This window comes from Staurois parvus, unplaced genomic scaffold (genome assembly GCF_062004578.1).
Source record: "Staurois parvus isolate SC_StPar_1 unplaced genomic scaffold, SC_StPar_1.0 ptg000019l, whole genome shotgun sequence".
In the NCBI taxonomy this organism is placed as follows: Eukaryota; Metazoa; Chordata; class Amphibia; order Anura; family Ranidae; genus Staurois; species Staurois parvus.
In genome coordinates this window covers 31,018,398-31,030,900 of record NW_028317815.1, presented here as the reverse complement: position 1 = coordinate 31,030,900, position 12,503 = coordinate 31,018,398, and the positions used below count along the sequence as shown (strand labels likewise).

Here is a 12,503-nt window from a genome sequence, read left to right as displayed (position 1 = left end):
CTTTTAATACAATGTAGCAGATAAACTGAAATAACACAATACCTGCAGTCATAGTGCACTCTACATCAGAAGTGTACTATAGCTCTTTGTGGTGAGCTCCATATGAGTTTAGCAGTTTTGGAATAACAACTATATTTAGTCATCAGGTGTTTTGATAACCGTAAACTGTATTTTCTTTTGTATCAGTTTATCAGCTTAAGCTTGGCCTTTGTGCCCAAGTGAAACCACAAGAGTAACAATGAACAAGACCTTGTAGTAACTGTCTGGGGAAAATGCCAAAAATAGGTTTCATGGGATGGTTCACAACTGAGGTGCTCTGAAAGTTATCAATCAGTTTAGTACCTGCTTTGAGTGCTTGTGTGTGTGCGTATATGTGGCCCCTAAATTTAACTTACCTGGCTAGTTAATAAAACCAGTTTATGGTGATTTCAACCTTTTGTTTTAGATACTTAAATGTTGAGCAGTCTGATGTTTCCAGTTCTTTTGTTTGCTTAATCACAGGCAAATGATGCCTATCTTCAGATGGCTATTGGCAATGCTCCTTGGCCTATTGGTGTAACTATGGTTGGTATCCACGCTCGTACTGGACGTGAAAAGATTTTCTCCAAACATGTAGCCCATGTTTTGAACGATGAAACACAAAGAAAATACATTCAGGTAATGTATATTTGTTTTCTCCTGCCATGTGATGTGCAGTTCACACATTAATCCCAAACCCAAAACGTAACATTTACGCAAGCCCTTTAAAATCAGTTTGCTTAGCAGACTGATCCTAAAAGGCTTGAATAAAATATATGCCTGATCTGCACATCCGATGAAGGCTTGAATAATAATACGATGTGTGAGCCAAACATCCCTTGTTTTGTGAACAATTAATTTCTATTACACGTTTAAGACATCTAAACTAATTTCCACTGACAGAAAAAAGAAGTGATTAACCTTTTTCATTTGAGGTTTTTTGCTTATTGTGTTTTATAGTGCAAGACATTGTTGGTATATAATTGCTTGGAGTACCGTGTCAAAGTCGTCTTGCTGTGTGGTTCTAAACCTTATTCATGCCATTATTGTTCAATTACCTCCAAAAACACAATCTATATTAAAAGTGCTATGGGTTTCTTTTTGTATACACGCAGGAAAAGCTATTTTGAATTATACATGAAGACTTAAGTTGACCTCCGCTATTTTGGTGTTATAATGTGCAAGAACCTCTTGCCTTAAATGTGCACCATAGTCACGCTCTTTGGGACCTATTTATCTCTTGGGGATGTTTATAATGTTTGGCTTCTGTGACTTCTAAACTGGATGCTAAAATATTCCCACTCTGGAGAGTGCAAAATCTGGTGAAGCTCTGCAGAGAAACTAATCTGCTTCCAGGCTTTTTTTGTCAAAACTTAACGGAACAGGCTGATTTTAGACTACTGTGCTGTAAAAACACGACTAAAAAGCATATGTGTTTTTGCTGTGTTTTCAGTGCGTATTGCACTTTAAAAAAAAAAAAAAAGACATATGACTAAAGAACACACAAAAAAATGCAACTTCAGGTGCTTTTTGATGCGTTTTCCATTCATTTCAGTTGGGAGGTGCGTTTTTATTGCATTTTATTTACCACACCAAACACACAACAAAAATGCAACTGATCTGCAACTGACTGGTGTGAAAATCCATAGGATTTAATGGTCATGCATTTTTCTTCTGCTTTTGGTAAGACAAATTTGGAAGAAAGAACTGATAAGTGTCAAAGGGCCCTTTAGAAGCTGATTGGCTACCATGCAGAGCTGCACCACTTTAGTAAATCAACCTCACAAGATAATAAAAAAAATTAACCTTCTGTATAGTTTTTAAGAGTGCTTTTGACGGATGAAGAATTTCTCGGTTGCGTACATGTATAAAATGAGAATTGCTTGTAATGGTGAGAAGTAACCTGTCTCAGGGTGACCATCACAAAGCTATTACTTGCCAGTATACTGTATTGTGCAGATCCCATCGCCCACATTAATCCCTATGGTGTATTGTGCAGACCCCATCACCTCCTCTGAGCTGTAGTTACAGAACATGAAGCTGCTAAGGCTGCAAAGTAGAACTTTGAACACCAATGATACAAATACTTCACAGTTTAGCACACTTATGGATAATCTAAGCGTTTATTCATCTTCTGTGGCAGCCATTTACTTATTAATTTGTGTCTGCCATACTTAATCCAACATTATAAACCTTGTGATATCCTGGGAATGTAGCTACATGTATTCGTTAATAATATGCAATCATTTCTTAATAACAGTGTTTGGCTCTTTTCTTCTGTAACACATCAAATGGAGACTAAATTAAATGCTTTTCTTTATTCGTGCAACCACCATGATTTTCAGGCTTTTACTATTTAATATAAAACTCCAAGCCCATGCAAAGATACCATGCCAAAACAAGCACATATCAAAAGTGCTAATAAAAAATTCCACTGGCGTAAACCTAGTTTAATTGTTGAGACATTAAACGCTTCAGGACTTCAGGAACAAGAATCATTAGATTTTTATAGCTGTAACTGAAATAAAAAGTCTCAGGTGGTGAAGTTATTCTCTTCCCATACATTCATAATCTGCTCTTAACCAGTAACCGTAATACAGTACTTAGAGGTGTAGCTTAATGCTATGTTGGCACAAATGACTGTACCAAATAATCAAGAATCCTGTTTCATTAGTATGATTAAACTGGAATCTGACTATTACTCTCTTTTAACTATGTTATTAAAGTAGAAGGAAAGGCTAACTAACAATATGACATTTAAATATTCCCTCCCATTTTCTCCACATATCCCTTCATGTTCTTTGCAAATCACTGTGCAAGTACTTTTTTTTAGTGGTGTGGCTGGTGGTAGGAGACTCTTCTTCCCCTCAATGAAAGAGTCGTGGATGCTGGTGGGTGACTTCACTGCTTTATTCATTTTATCCTTGTTGGCCCTCCGCATTACAGTGAGGACCCAAAGCTTTCCAGGCAGAGGAACGCATGTAAAGCCCACTACAGGAAAAAAAATGTACACAATGATTTGTGATGAGGGGCCAAAATAGGAAATGATTAAATGCCAGATTGCAGTTATCCTTTCCCACTACTTTAAGTTGGTTCTAAAGTGTAAACTTATTTTTACACTTATTTTCACGTCTAGACCTACCCCCCTGATCCTATCAGATCCTGCTTTCATAGGAGAATTTGAGGACAGTGAAGCCATAGCTCTTGCTGCCATCAGTCAAACTCCTGTAAGGATAGAGCAAAGGCGTGGCTTACCAGTGCTGTGTGTGTCTATAGATGTGCACAGCCTGGCTCAGGATCCAGTGAGAGTGCGCATGCATGGGTGCCTCCTTAGAATCAGGTTTGTTATAGGAGGCACCTCAAGGAGGGAGGAGCCAACAGCGTTAGTAGAAACTTCCAGAAGAGGAGGTAAGCTAACTTTCTTTGAAGTATCGTTGTCTGGAGCAGGTAAGTGTAATTTTTTTTACTTAAAAAAATGCCTTTAGCAGGGCTCAAAATTTAAAGTCCTGAGCTTTAGTAGCCTTAAGAGTTACTCGCCACCAGTTGCCCCTCTCACCCCCTACCCTGCCCCACCCGTAAACAGTCAGACATATAGGAGATAGTCAGAGACTGCATATGTACAACAGTAGAAGGTCATAGACTGCAGACATGATACAGGAGATGGTCAGAGACTGCAGACATGATACAGGAGATGGTCAGAGACTGCAGACATGATACAGGAGATGGTCAGAGACTGCAGACATGATACAGGAGATGGTCAGAGACTGCAGACATGATACAGGAGATGGTCAGAGACTGCAGACATGATACAGGAGACTGTCAGACTGCAGACATGATACAGGAGACGGTCAAAGACTGCAGACCTGATACAGGAGACGGTCAGAGACTGCAGACCTGATACAGGAGACGGTCAGGGACTGCAGACCTGATAAAGGAGACAGTCAGGGACTGCAAACCTGATAAAGGAGACGGTCAGGGACTGCAGACCAGATAAAGGAGGCGGTCTGGGACTGCAGACCTGATACAGGAGACGGTCTGGGACTGCAGACCTGATACAGGAGACGGTCTGGGACTGCAGACCTGATACAGGAGACGGTCTGGGACTGCAGACCTGATACAGGAGACGGTCTGGGACTGCAGACCTGATACAGGAGACGGTCTGGGACTGCAGGTCTGATACAGGAGACGGTCAGAGACTCCAGACATGATACAGGGGGCAGGGAACAACCTAGGGGGGCTATTGCCCCCCTGTAGCGATGCCACTGTTACCTGGGGAGAAGGCGAGCGGCAATCCTGTACTGTCCACTGCCTGCAGGGCCGTGGATAAGGGGGTTCCACTTGTCCTCCTATAAGGGGCCCAGGCCAGCAGGGGGTCCCAGGCAGCTGGGTGAATCTGATGTGGGCAGAGAGGATGATGGTGGTGGGGGGGGCAAGGAGGCATTACTGGACCTGATACCCTGTATGGCTCTCTCTGCAGCAGCTGAAAGCTGGCTTCTTCTCCTCTCACTCTCACTGGCTTTCAGTTTCTGAAGAGAGAGCAATACAGGGGATCGGTTCCAGTATTTGTTTCCCACTGCACCCATCATTTTTTTTTTTTTGGGGGGGGGGGCCGTCAGGTTGGCTGTAGGGGGCCCCGTGTTTTTCAACAGCAGCCCTGACTGCCTGTATGTAGAAGTATCTGACGGGAGTCTAATGGAGGCATCCAGCCCACACCAAGCTCCACTCCAGGCTCTGCCCCGGCACACAAAGTGAACACACATAGGGCCGGGGGGAGGAGGAGGATCAGGGGCCCTGGAGAGACTGACAGTCCGGAGTATGTCATGTGTGCCCTGAGCTCTGCTCAACTTCTCTCTGCCAGGCATTCAGGGAGGGAACTGGAGGATCTGGCCACTTTTGATTGTGTGTAGGGGACAGTCTGCAGAGATCCCGCTGACTTGGGGGATAGAGTGTTCCTCCATCAGTGCAATGTGTCTTAGACACAATCGCCCCCACGTTATTTCCACTATCCAAATGCTAGCAGGCGATTGGAAATTTTGAGCCCTGCTTTTAATATCATTTTAAAGTAGAACTATAGCCTCCCATTAAAACAAATGTGTGTTGTAGCACCTAATTATAAGTGGCTTCCTGTGATGATTCGGCAGCAATGCTGCACTGCTTCTGATATTAGAGCAGTGTTGTCATCCTCATGTAGGCTGTGCCTTCTTAAACTACAGTGTAATGAAATTATGATGCAGGGGAATATGGTTATTAGCATTGTTACTGCTGATTCCCAAGCTTGTCAATCAGCACCTGACCACAACCAGTCCTGCACACTGCCTTCTGGATTGAGGTCCAGTTAACACCTGAATCACATAGGAATGTGGTTCACATTTCTGTATGACTCGATGCAGTGTGATTTTCAGCCCATTCATTTGAATGAGCTGAAACCACACTGGACTGCACCAAAATGAATGCATGTAGGTACCATGCAATCCAGTGCAGGCAAACACACTGCATTTGGAGTGTCGTTAGGATAATATTGACACCTGCAGCAGATTGTACACCCAGTGCGTTTTGGACACAGTGCAGGAAACAAGCATGTAATGTGGGTTTCCCGCACCGTGTTCCAATGTGAACGAGCCCTGACAACACCACTCCGTCTGTTGCTGAAACCCTCCCATTGTGAGCTCCAATGCCTGGAAGGGGGAGTATGTGAGACACAGAATGAAGGAGGATCTGGCTCAGAGGTGTGTGCATCACATAGTAACTGGAATAGTGATTTAGATTGACAAAAAGGAGCCTTTGGATGTACCTTCAGAAAATCTCATACATAATGCTATTCTACAAAGGGTCTATGCATCCAATCACTTTTACTGCAGACCAGCAGTCCCCATTATCACCAGTTTAAATCCCATTCTCCTGGTTACCTTATTTCCATCCTTATTTTCCCAGTTAGGAGCTGCAGATCAGGTTTGGAGGTAGAATCTAGATATATTATCCTGTCTTTGATGTACAGGAGCTATAATTCCAGTTCATTCACGTTGTGACTGCTTTAAAATAAGTCCTGAATGAGTTAGTCTTCTGTAACATTTCTGTTTCCGGCATGTTAAAAATGTAATAAAATCGTAAATTGTGCTCAACCCCTTGCAGGTGCTGGGTTTAGGGGGGTCCTGTATGTTTTCTGTGGTCATGTGCCTTGTAAAGTCCCTCCTGTAGATTATACACAGAATTATGTTATTACACAGATCTCAGACATGTGCTTACTTGCACAGCTCTTTGGGATATGAGCATTTTGTAAGCTCTCATTATATTTTTCACATGACAGAAACAGAAATGTTAAACAAGACTTAATCTGTCCAACACATGAAAGGTCCTCTGCGCTACCTTCAGATGTAAGACAGGCTGCTTGCTGCTGACACTGATTGTGTATTCACCACAAACCGCTAACATAAAACAAAAAATGACACACTGCAACGCATGTAATGTGACAATAAACTCAATAAAACTTCACTGTATCTCATTTTACTTAACCCCCTCACAGAACTGGGCTTTTTTCCGCGGGGCTGCATATTTGTGTACCTATCTTTCTGCTGGGTGCAAGCTGCACGGCGCGCTCTCAGCACAAGGACTGTGATGTCACTGAGAGCACCGGGGTCCTGTTATAACGATCGGGACCCGAGACTCCTGATTCTGGGTCACATGATTGCTGTGATAGCCTCTGATTTGCTATCACAGTGATCAGTCACTGTACAGCCCGGCCCCCTTGTTTCTTTCTCTCTATGAATGGAGGAGATAGATACATTGTATCTTTCTAACTCCTGGCATACAGGGGGAAAAAAATGTTTGTAAAAAAAAAAATTATATATTAAAAATTTACAGAAAAAATACCTAGATCAAGGTTTGATCTAGTTAAGTGCCAGGGTTAGTGTTTGGGTCAGGATCAAAAGGTCAGGATTTAAAACAAATTTGGTGTCAGTGTGTTTTAGGTAAAAAAAAGACAAAAACAAAATGTGCACTATTATTTCTGGGCTGTACTACGGGTACAAATAATATATTAACATATGCATATATGGTATCGCTGTGATCGTCAAGAGCTGGAGAATTTATTTTGGGTTGTTTTTTGGTGGTAGGTTATGGTAGTAACAAACGCACAGCTAAATTTAAAAAAAAAAAAAGGTTTTTTTTTTTTTTTTTTTTTTTTTTACTATTTTGGGCCAGTTTTCCTTTGATAATAAAACAAAATCAGGAGATATCTATTACCATTTACCACCAAATGAAAGCCAAATGAAATTTGTCCTGAAAAAACAAGGTATAATTCACCTGGATGCACATAGTAGTTGTGATGATATGTACGGTTTCACTAACGCATGTCAACATTGCAAAATTGTGCTTAGGCATTTAGATTTTGTTTTATCCTTAGGCGTGAAGGTGTTAAAACACTTCCAGTTCGGGCCAATTCTGGCATTCCTTTCCTACATGTAAAAAAATAAAATAATTTTTTTTGCTAGAAAATGACTTAAACCCCCAAACATTATTTATATTTTTTAGCATTAAATACACTTTGATGGATTTTATTGCACAGAAACACAATATAACATCCAATTGTTTGGTAGAATATAAAAGATGATGTTATGCCAAGTAAATAGATACCAAACATTATTATTATTATACAGGATTTATATAGTGCTAACAGTTTGCTCAGCGCTTTACAATATAGAGGGAGATATAATACAGGAACAATACAGTTCAATACAAGAGGGTTGGGAGGTCTTGGAGCTTACAATCTAAGAGATGTCATGCTTTAATATTCTTTGGCAATTAAAGATCTGCTCTTTGTTTTGTTTTATCTTTAAACCTCACTAAAGTAAAACCTGTCACAAACCTGGATGGGTTTTACTCTGCGTATAATGACAAATGAATTCCCTTAAGTAAGAACCATGTTGCAAAAATGAGTAGATCTAGAGACATAGGCTGCTGAAGTGATATGCTGAGCTCAGAACCTTTTTCAGTCTCAATGTTCCTAAATATAATGGACCACACCATTGACTTAAAGGAAGGTAGAAGGCAGTTGAAACCATTAGTAGGACAAGACATAATTTGCATACAGCTTTAGTTGCTTTAATGTCTGGAACTGATTGGAGTCAGTTGTCCTGACAAACTATTTTCACTCCAGGACATGGTTAGGTTAACTCGGGTGTCGGCAACCCGCGGCTCCGGAGCCGCATGGGGCTCTTTTTCACCTTTCCTGCGGCTCCGGAGCACACTGCCCACCAGGTGACAGGCAATAGGGTCGGCAAGCCGCGGCTCTTTTAATGCAGCTCTTCTGTGTGCCGGGCGCCCGCTGGCAAACATTGGCTGTCAGGATGTAGGCGGGGCAGCCCGGATGTAGGCGGGGCAGCGTGACGAACTCCTCTCCTCTCACAGTCCGCCCTGAAGACCAGAACGGCGCGGGAACCCAGCGAGAGGAACGCGCGGAGCAAAGGTAAGTGAATTCACACAATATGGGGAATGAATTACTATAGGGGGGATGAATTACTATAGGGGGGATGAATTACTATAGGGGGGATGAATTACTATAGGGGGGATGAATTACTATAGGGGGGATGAATTACTATAGGGGGGATGAATTACTATAGGGGGGATGAATTACTATATGGGGGATGAATTACTATATGGGGGATGAATTACTATGGGGGATGAATTACTATATGGGGGATGAATTACTATATGGGGGATGTATTTTCAGTTTTAAAAATGTTTCTCTCAAAATAAATTTCAATCGTGGTTTTGGCGAGATTTGGCTCAGTCGAAAAAAAAGGTTGCCCACCACTGACCTAAGGCTATGATTGTGATTATGACGATACACTGTGGCCCTGATTAACCCTTTGCTTACTGGGCCCTTAAACCCCCTTCATGACCAGAGCGTTTTTTGCAATATATGCAGTGTCGGATTTGTTTTAAATGTTGCAATGGTTTTGCGGCTCCCAGTCTTTTTTTTCCCTCTCGGAAACGGGTCCAAGTGGCTCTTTATGTCTTAAAGGTTGCAGACCCCTGGGTTAACTCATCCAGCAGTAATGTGTATACTGCACATGTGGTGGATGGCTTGTTCCCCATTCTCCATAGAAAAGGGAAAGATCAGGGTTCAGCTGCATACTTTAATCATTGTTTCCCATGCTTAGGAACTATTGCTGTCTCTGTGATATAAACCAATAACAGAGCAATAGTCCCAAACTATTTTAGAAATTTTTACATTACTTGCAAAATCAGACCATAGACACTCTCAGAGACCAGAAAATATCTGTAGTGAAGGAATTTCCTGGTTTTATGTTCTAGCTTAGGAACTTTTTTTTTTTTTATCTCTATAGTTGCCATTTTATTGACCAGTTCATTTGTTTAAAAAGAACAACACACTGTATTTCATGTCATACAGTCAGGTCCATAAATATTGGGACATCGACACAATTCTAACATTTTTAGCTCTATACACCACCACAATGGATTCGAAATGAAACAAACAAGATGTGCTTTAACTGCAGACTGTCAGCTTTAATTTGAGGGTATTTACATCCAAATCAGGTGAACGGTGTAGGAATTACAACTGTTTGCATATGTGCCTCCCACTTGTTAAGGGACCAAAAATAATGGGACAATTGGCTTCTCAGCTGTTCCATGGCCAGGTGTGTGTTATTCCCTCATTATCCCAATTACAATGAGCAGATAAAAGGTCCAGAGTTCATTTCAAGTGTACTATTTGCATTTGGAGTCTGTTGCTGTCAACTCTCAAGATGAGATCCAAAGAGCTGTCACTATCAGTGAAGCAAGCCATCATTAGGCTGAAAAAACAAAAAAACCCATCAGAGAGATAGCAAAAACATTAGGCGTGGCCAAAACAACTGTTTGGAACATTCTTAAAAAGAAGGAACGCACCGGTGAGCTCAGCAACACCAAAAGACCCGGAAGACCACGGAATACAACTGTGGTGGATGACCGAAGAATTCTTTCCCTGGTGAAGAAAACACCCTTCACAACAGTTGGCCGGGTCAAGAACACTCTCCAGGAGGTAGGTGTATGTGTGTCAAAGTCAACAATCAAGAGAAGACTTCACCAGAGTGAATACAGAGGGTTCACCACAATGTAAACCATTGGTGAGCCTCAAAAACAGGAAGGCCAGATTAGAGTTTGCCAAACGACATCTAAAAAAGCCTTCACAGTTCTGGAACAACATCCTATGGACAGATGAGACCAAGATCAACTTGTACCAGAGTGATGGGAAGAGAAGAGTATGGAGAAGGAAAGGAACTGCTCATGATCCTAAGCATACCACCTCATCAGTGAAGCATGGTGGTGGTAGTGTCATGGCGTGGGCATGTATGGCTGCCAACGGAACTGGTTCTCTTGTATTTATTGATGATGTGACTGCTGACAAAAGCAGCAGGATGAATTCTGAAGTGTTTCAGGCAATATTATCTGCTCATATTCAGCCAAATGCTTCAGAACTCATTGGACGCCGCTTCACAGTGCAGATGGACAATGACCCAAAGCATACTGCAAAAGCAACCAAAGAGTTTAAGGGAAAGAAGTGGAATGTTATGTAATGGCCAAGGCAATCACCTGACCTGAATCCGATTGAGCATGCATTTCACTTGCTGAAGACAAAACTGAAGGGAAAATGCCCCAAGAACAAGCAGGAACTGAAGACAGTTGCAGTAGAGGCCTGGCAGAGCATCACCAGGGATGAAACCCAGCGTCTGGTGATGTCTATGTGTTCCAGACTTCAGGCTGTAATCGACTGCAAAGGATTTGCAACCAAGTATTAAAAAGTGAAAGTTTGATTTATGATTATTATTCTGTCCCATTACTTTTGGTCCCTTAACAAGTGGGAGGCACATATGCAAACAGTTGTAATTCCTACACCGTTCACCTGATTTGGATGTAAATACCCTCAAATTAAAGCTGACAGTCTGCAGTTAAAGCACATCTTGTTTGTTTCATTTCAAATCCATTGTGGTGGTGTATAGAGCCAAAAATGTTAGAATTGTCCCAATATTTATGGACCTGACTGTATTTACTGCTCAAAGTTGTGGACATTTTTTTTTCTTTCTGTTTCCTTTATTATATTTATGATTTGTTTCCCTTTTTATGTCTTTTTCAGGGCTTGAAAAGACTAATGACAATTTGCCAGAAGCATTTTTCAACTGATCCTTCAAAGTGTGTGGAATACAACGCATTATAGAGACATTGATTTCTCAGTTTTTACCACGTATTCAGGTTTTCAGATACAGCAACTGCCTAACCAGCTCTGATGGATGGATTTCTGTTTTATAGAGATGCCTCCTATCTTAAGTCTTGAGATAATTATTCAGTAACACACCTTAATGTCCTGCTATTATTAATATAATAACAGTTATGTCATGTATGTATTTGCTTTTACTTTGTGAAGTTTGTATATACAATAAACACAAGTATTCAACTCAAATATTTATTTCTTTTAATGGTTAGGCTGGAGAATGGTGGTTTATTATACATTACTGTATTGTTCAGAATGCCCTTTATTACAGGACAGGGGGAAGATATTCCAAAATACTACATAGAGAGTTTTTGTCAAGATGCACATATTGTATAAAATATATCTAGCCCTAAAAACAAACATTTCATATATTGCAGATTTAATGGCCTTAAATGGCGTGGCTGCATTAGTTTAGTCTTTTTAACCGCTTCCCATCCGCCCTATAGCAGAAGTACTGCTACAGGGCGGCACAGGTGCGCAAAATCATGTGTATACATATACGCAATTTTGCAGTTCCGGGTACCAGGCGTGCCCTACCCGCGCTGCCATTCACAGCCTCGGCTGTCAATCACCGGGTCCCGGCCAGTGATTACTCGCTGCTGCTTGCTGAGCATCTCTGATGGGGGGGAGAACTGTTTGGAAATAATACAGTTCTCTCCCCTGTCAGCTGCAGCACACTGCTTTGCATGGCTGTACATAGCACAGCCATGCAAAGCAGTATGCTTACAGTGAAGCACAGACAGGACACAATGTAAAATGGCACACAGTTAAACCTTTGATCGCCCCACATGTTAACACCTTCCTGCCCAATGCCATTAGCAAAGTGTCAGTGCTATATCAGCACTGATTGGTGTCACTGAGGATGTCAGTGACATCATCAGTTTTCCCCAGTGTCAGAATGCACGCCACAGTCCCGCTATAAGTTGCTGATCGCCGCCATTACTAGTAAAAAAAAAAAAAAAAAAATCCCAGTGTATATATACCTCCATTTGTAAACGCTATAACTTTCACGTAAACCAATTAACACGTATTTGGATTTTTTTTTAATAAAGACATGTAGCAGAATACATTTTGGCCTAAATTTATGACAAAGTTTGATTTTTACATTTTTTTTACTGTACATGTTTAATATTATTATTATTATACAGGATTTATATAGCACCAACAATTTGCGCAGCGCTTTACAATATAAGGGAGACAGTACAATTACAATACATTT

General features: G+C 41.3%; 1 protein-coding gene across 4 annotated transcripts in view; it reads left to right on the top strand.

Moving 5' to 3' along the window:
- PRPF18 (pre-mRNA processing factor 18) overlaps window positions 1-11,473 on the top strand; it is a 56,422-nt gene extending 44,949 nt beyond the window's left edge. For all 4 annotated transcript variants that reach the window (XM_089686131.1, XM_089686125.1, XM_089686120.1 and 1 more), the window contains 2 exons: window positions 502-657; window positions 11,150-11,473. In XM_089686131.1, coding sequence (XP_089542257.1) covers window positions 502-657; window positions 11,150-11,230 — 237 coding nt within the window. In that variant the 3' untranslated portion in view covers window positions 11,231-11,473. The remainder of the gene's footprint in view (window positions 1-501; window positions 658-11,149) is intronic.
- The last annotated feature ends 1,030 nt before the right edge of the window (window positions 11,474-12,503 follow it).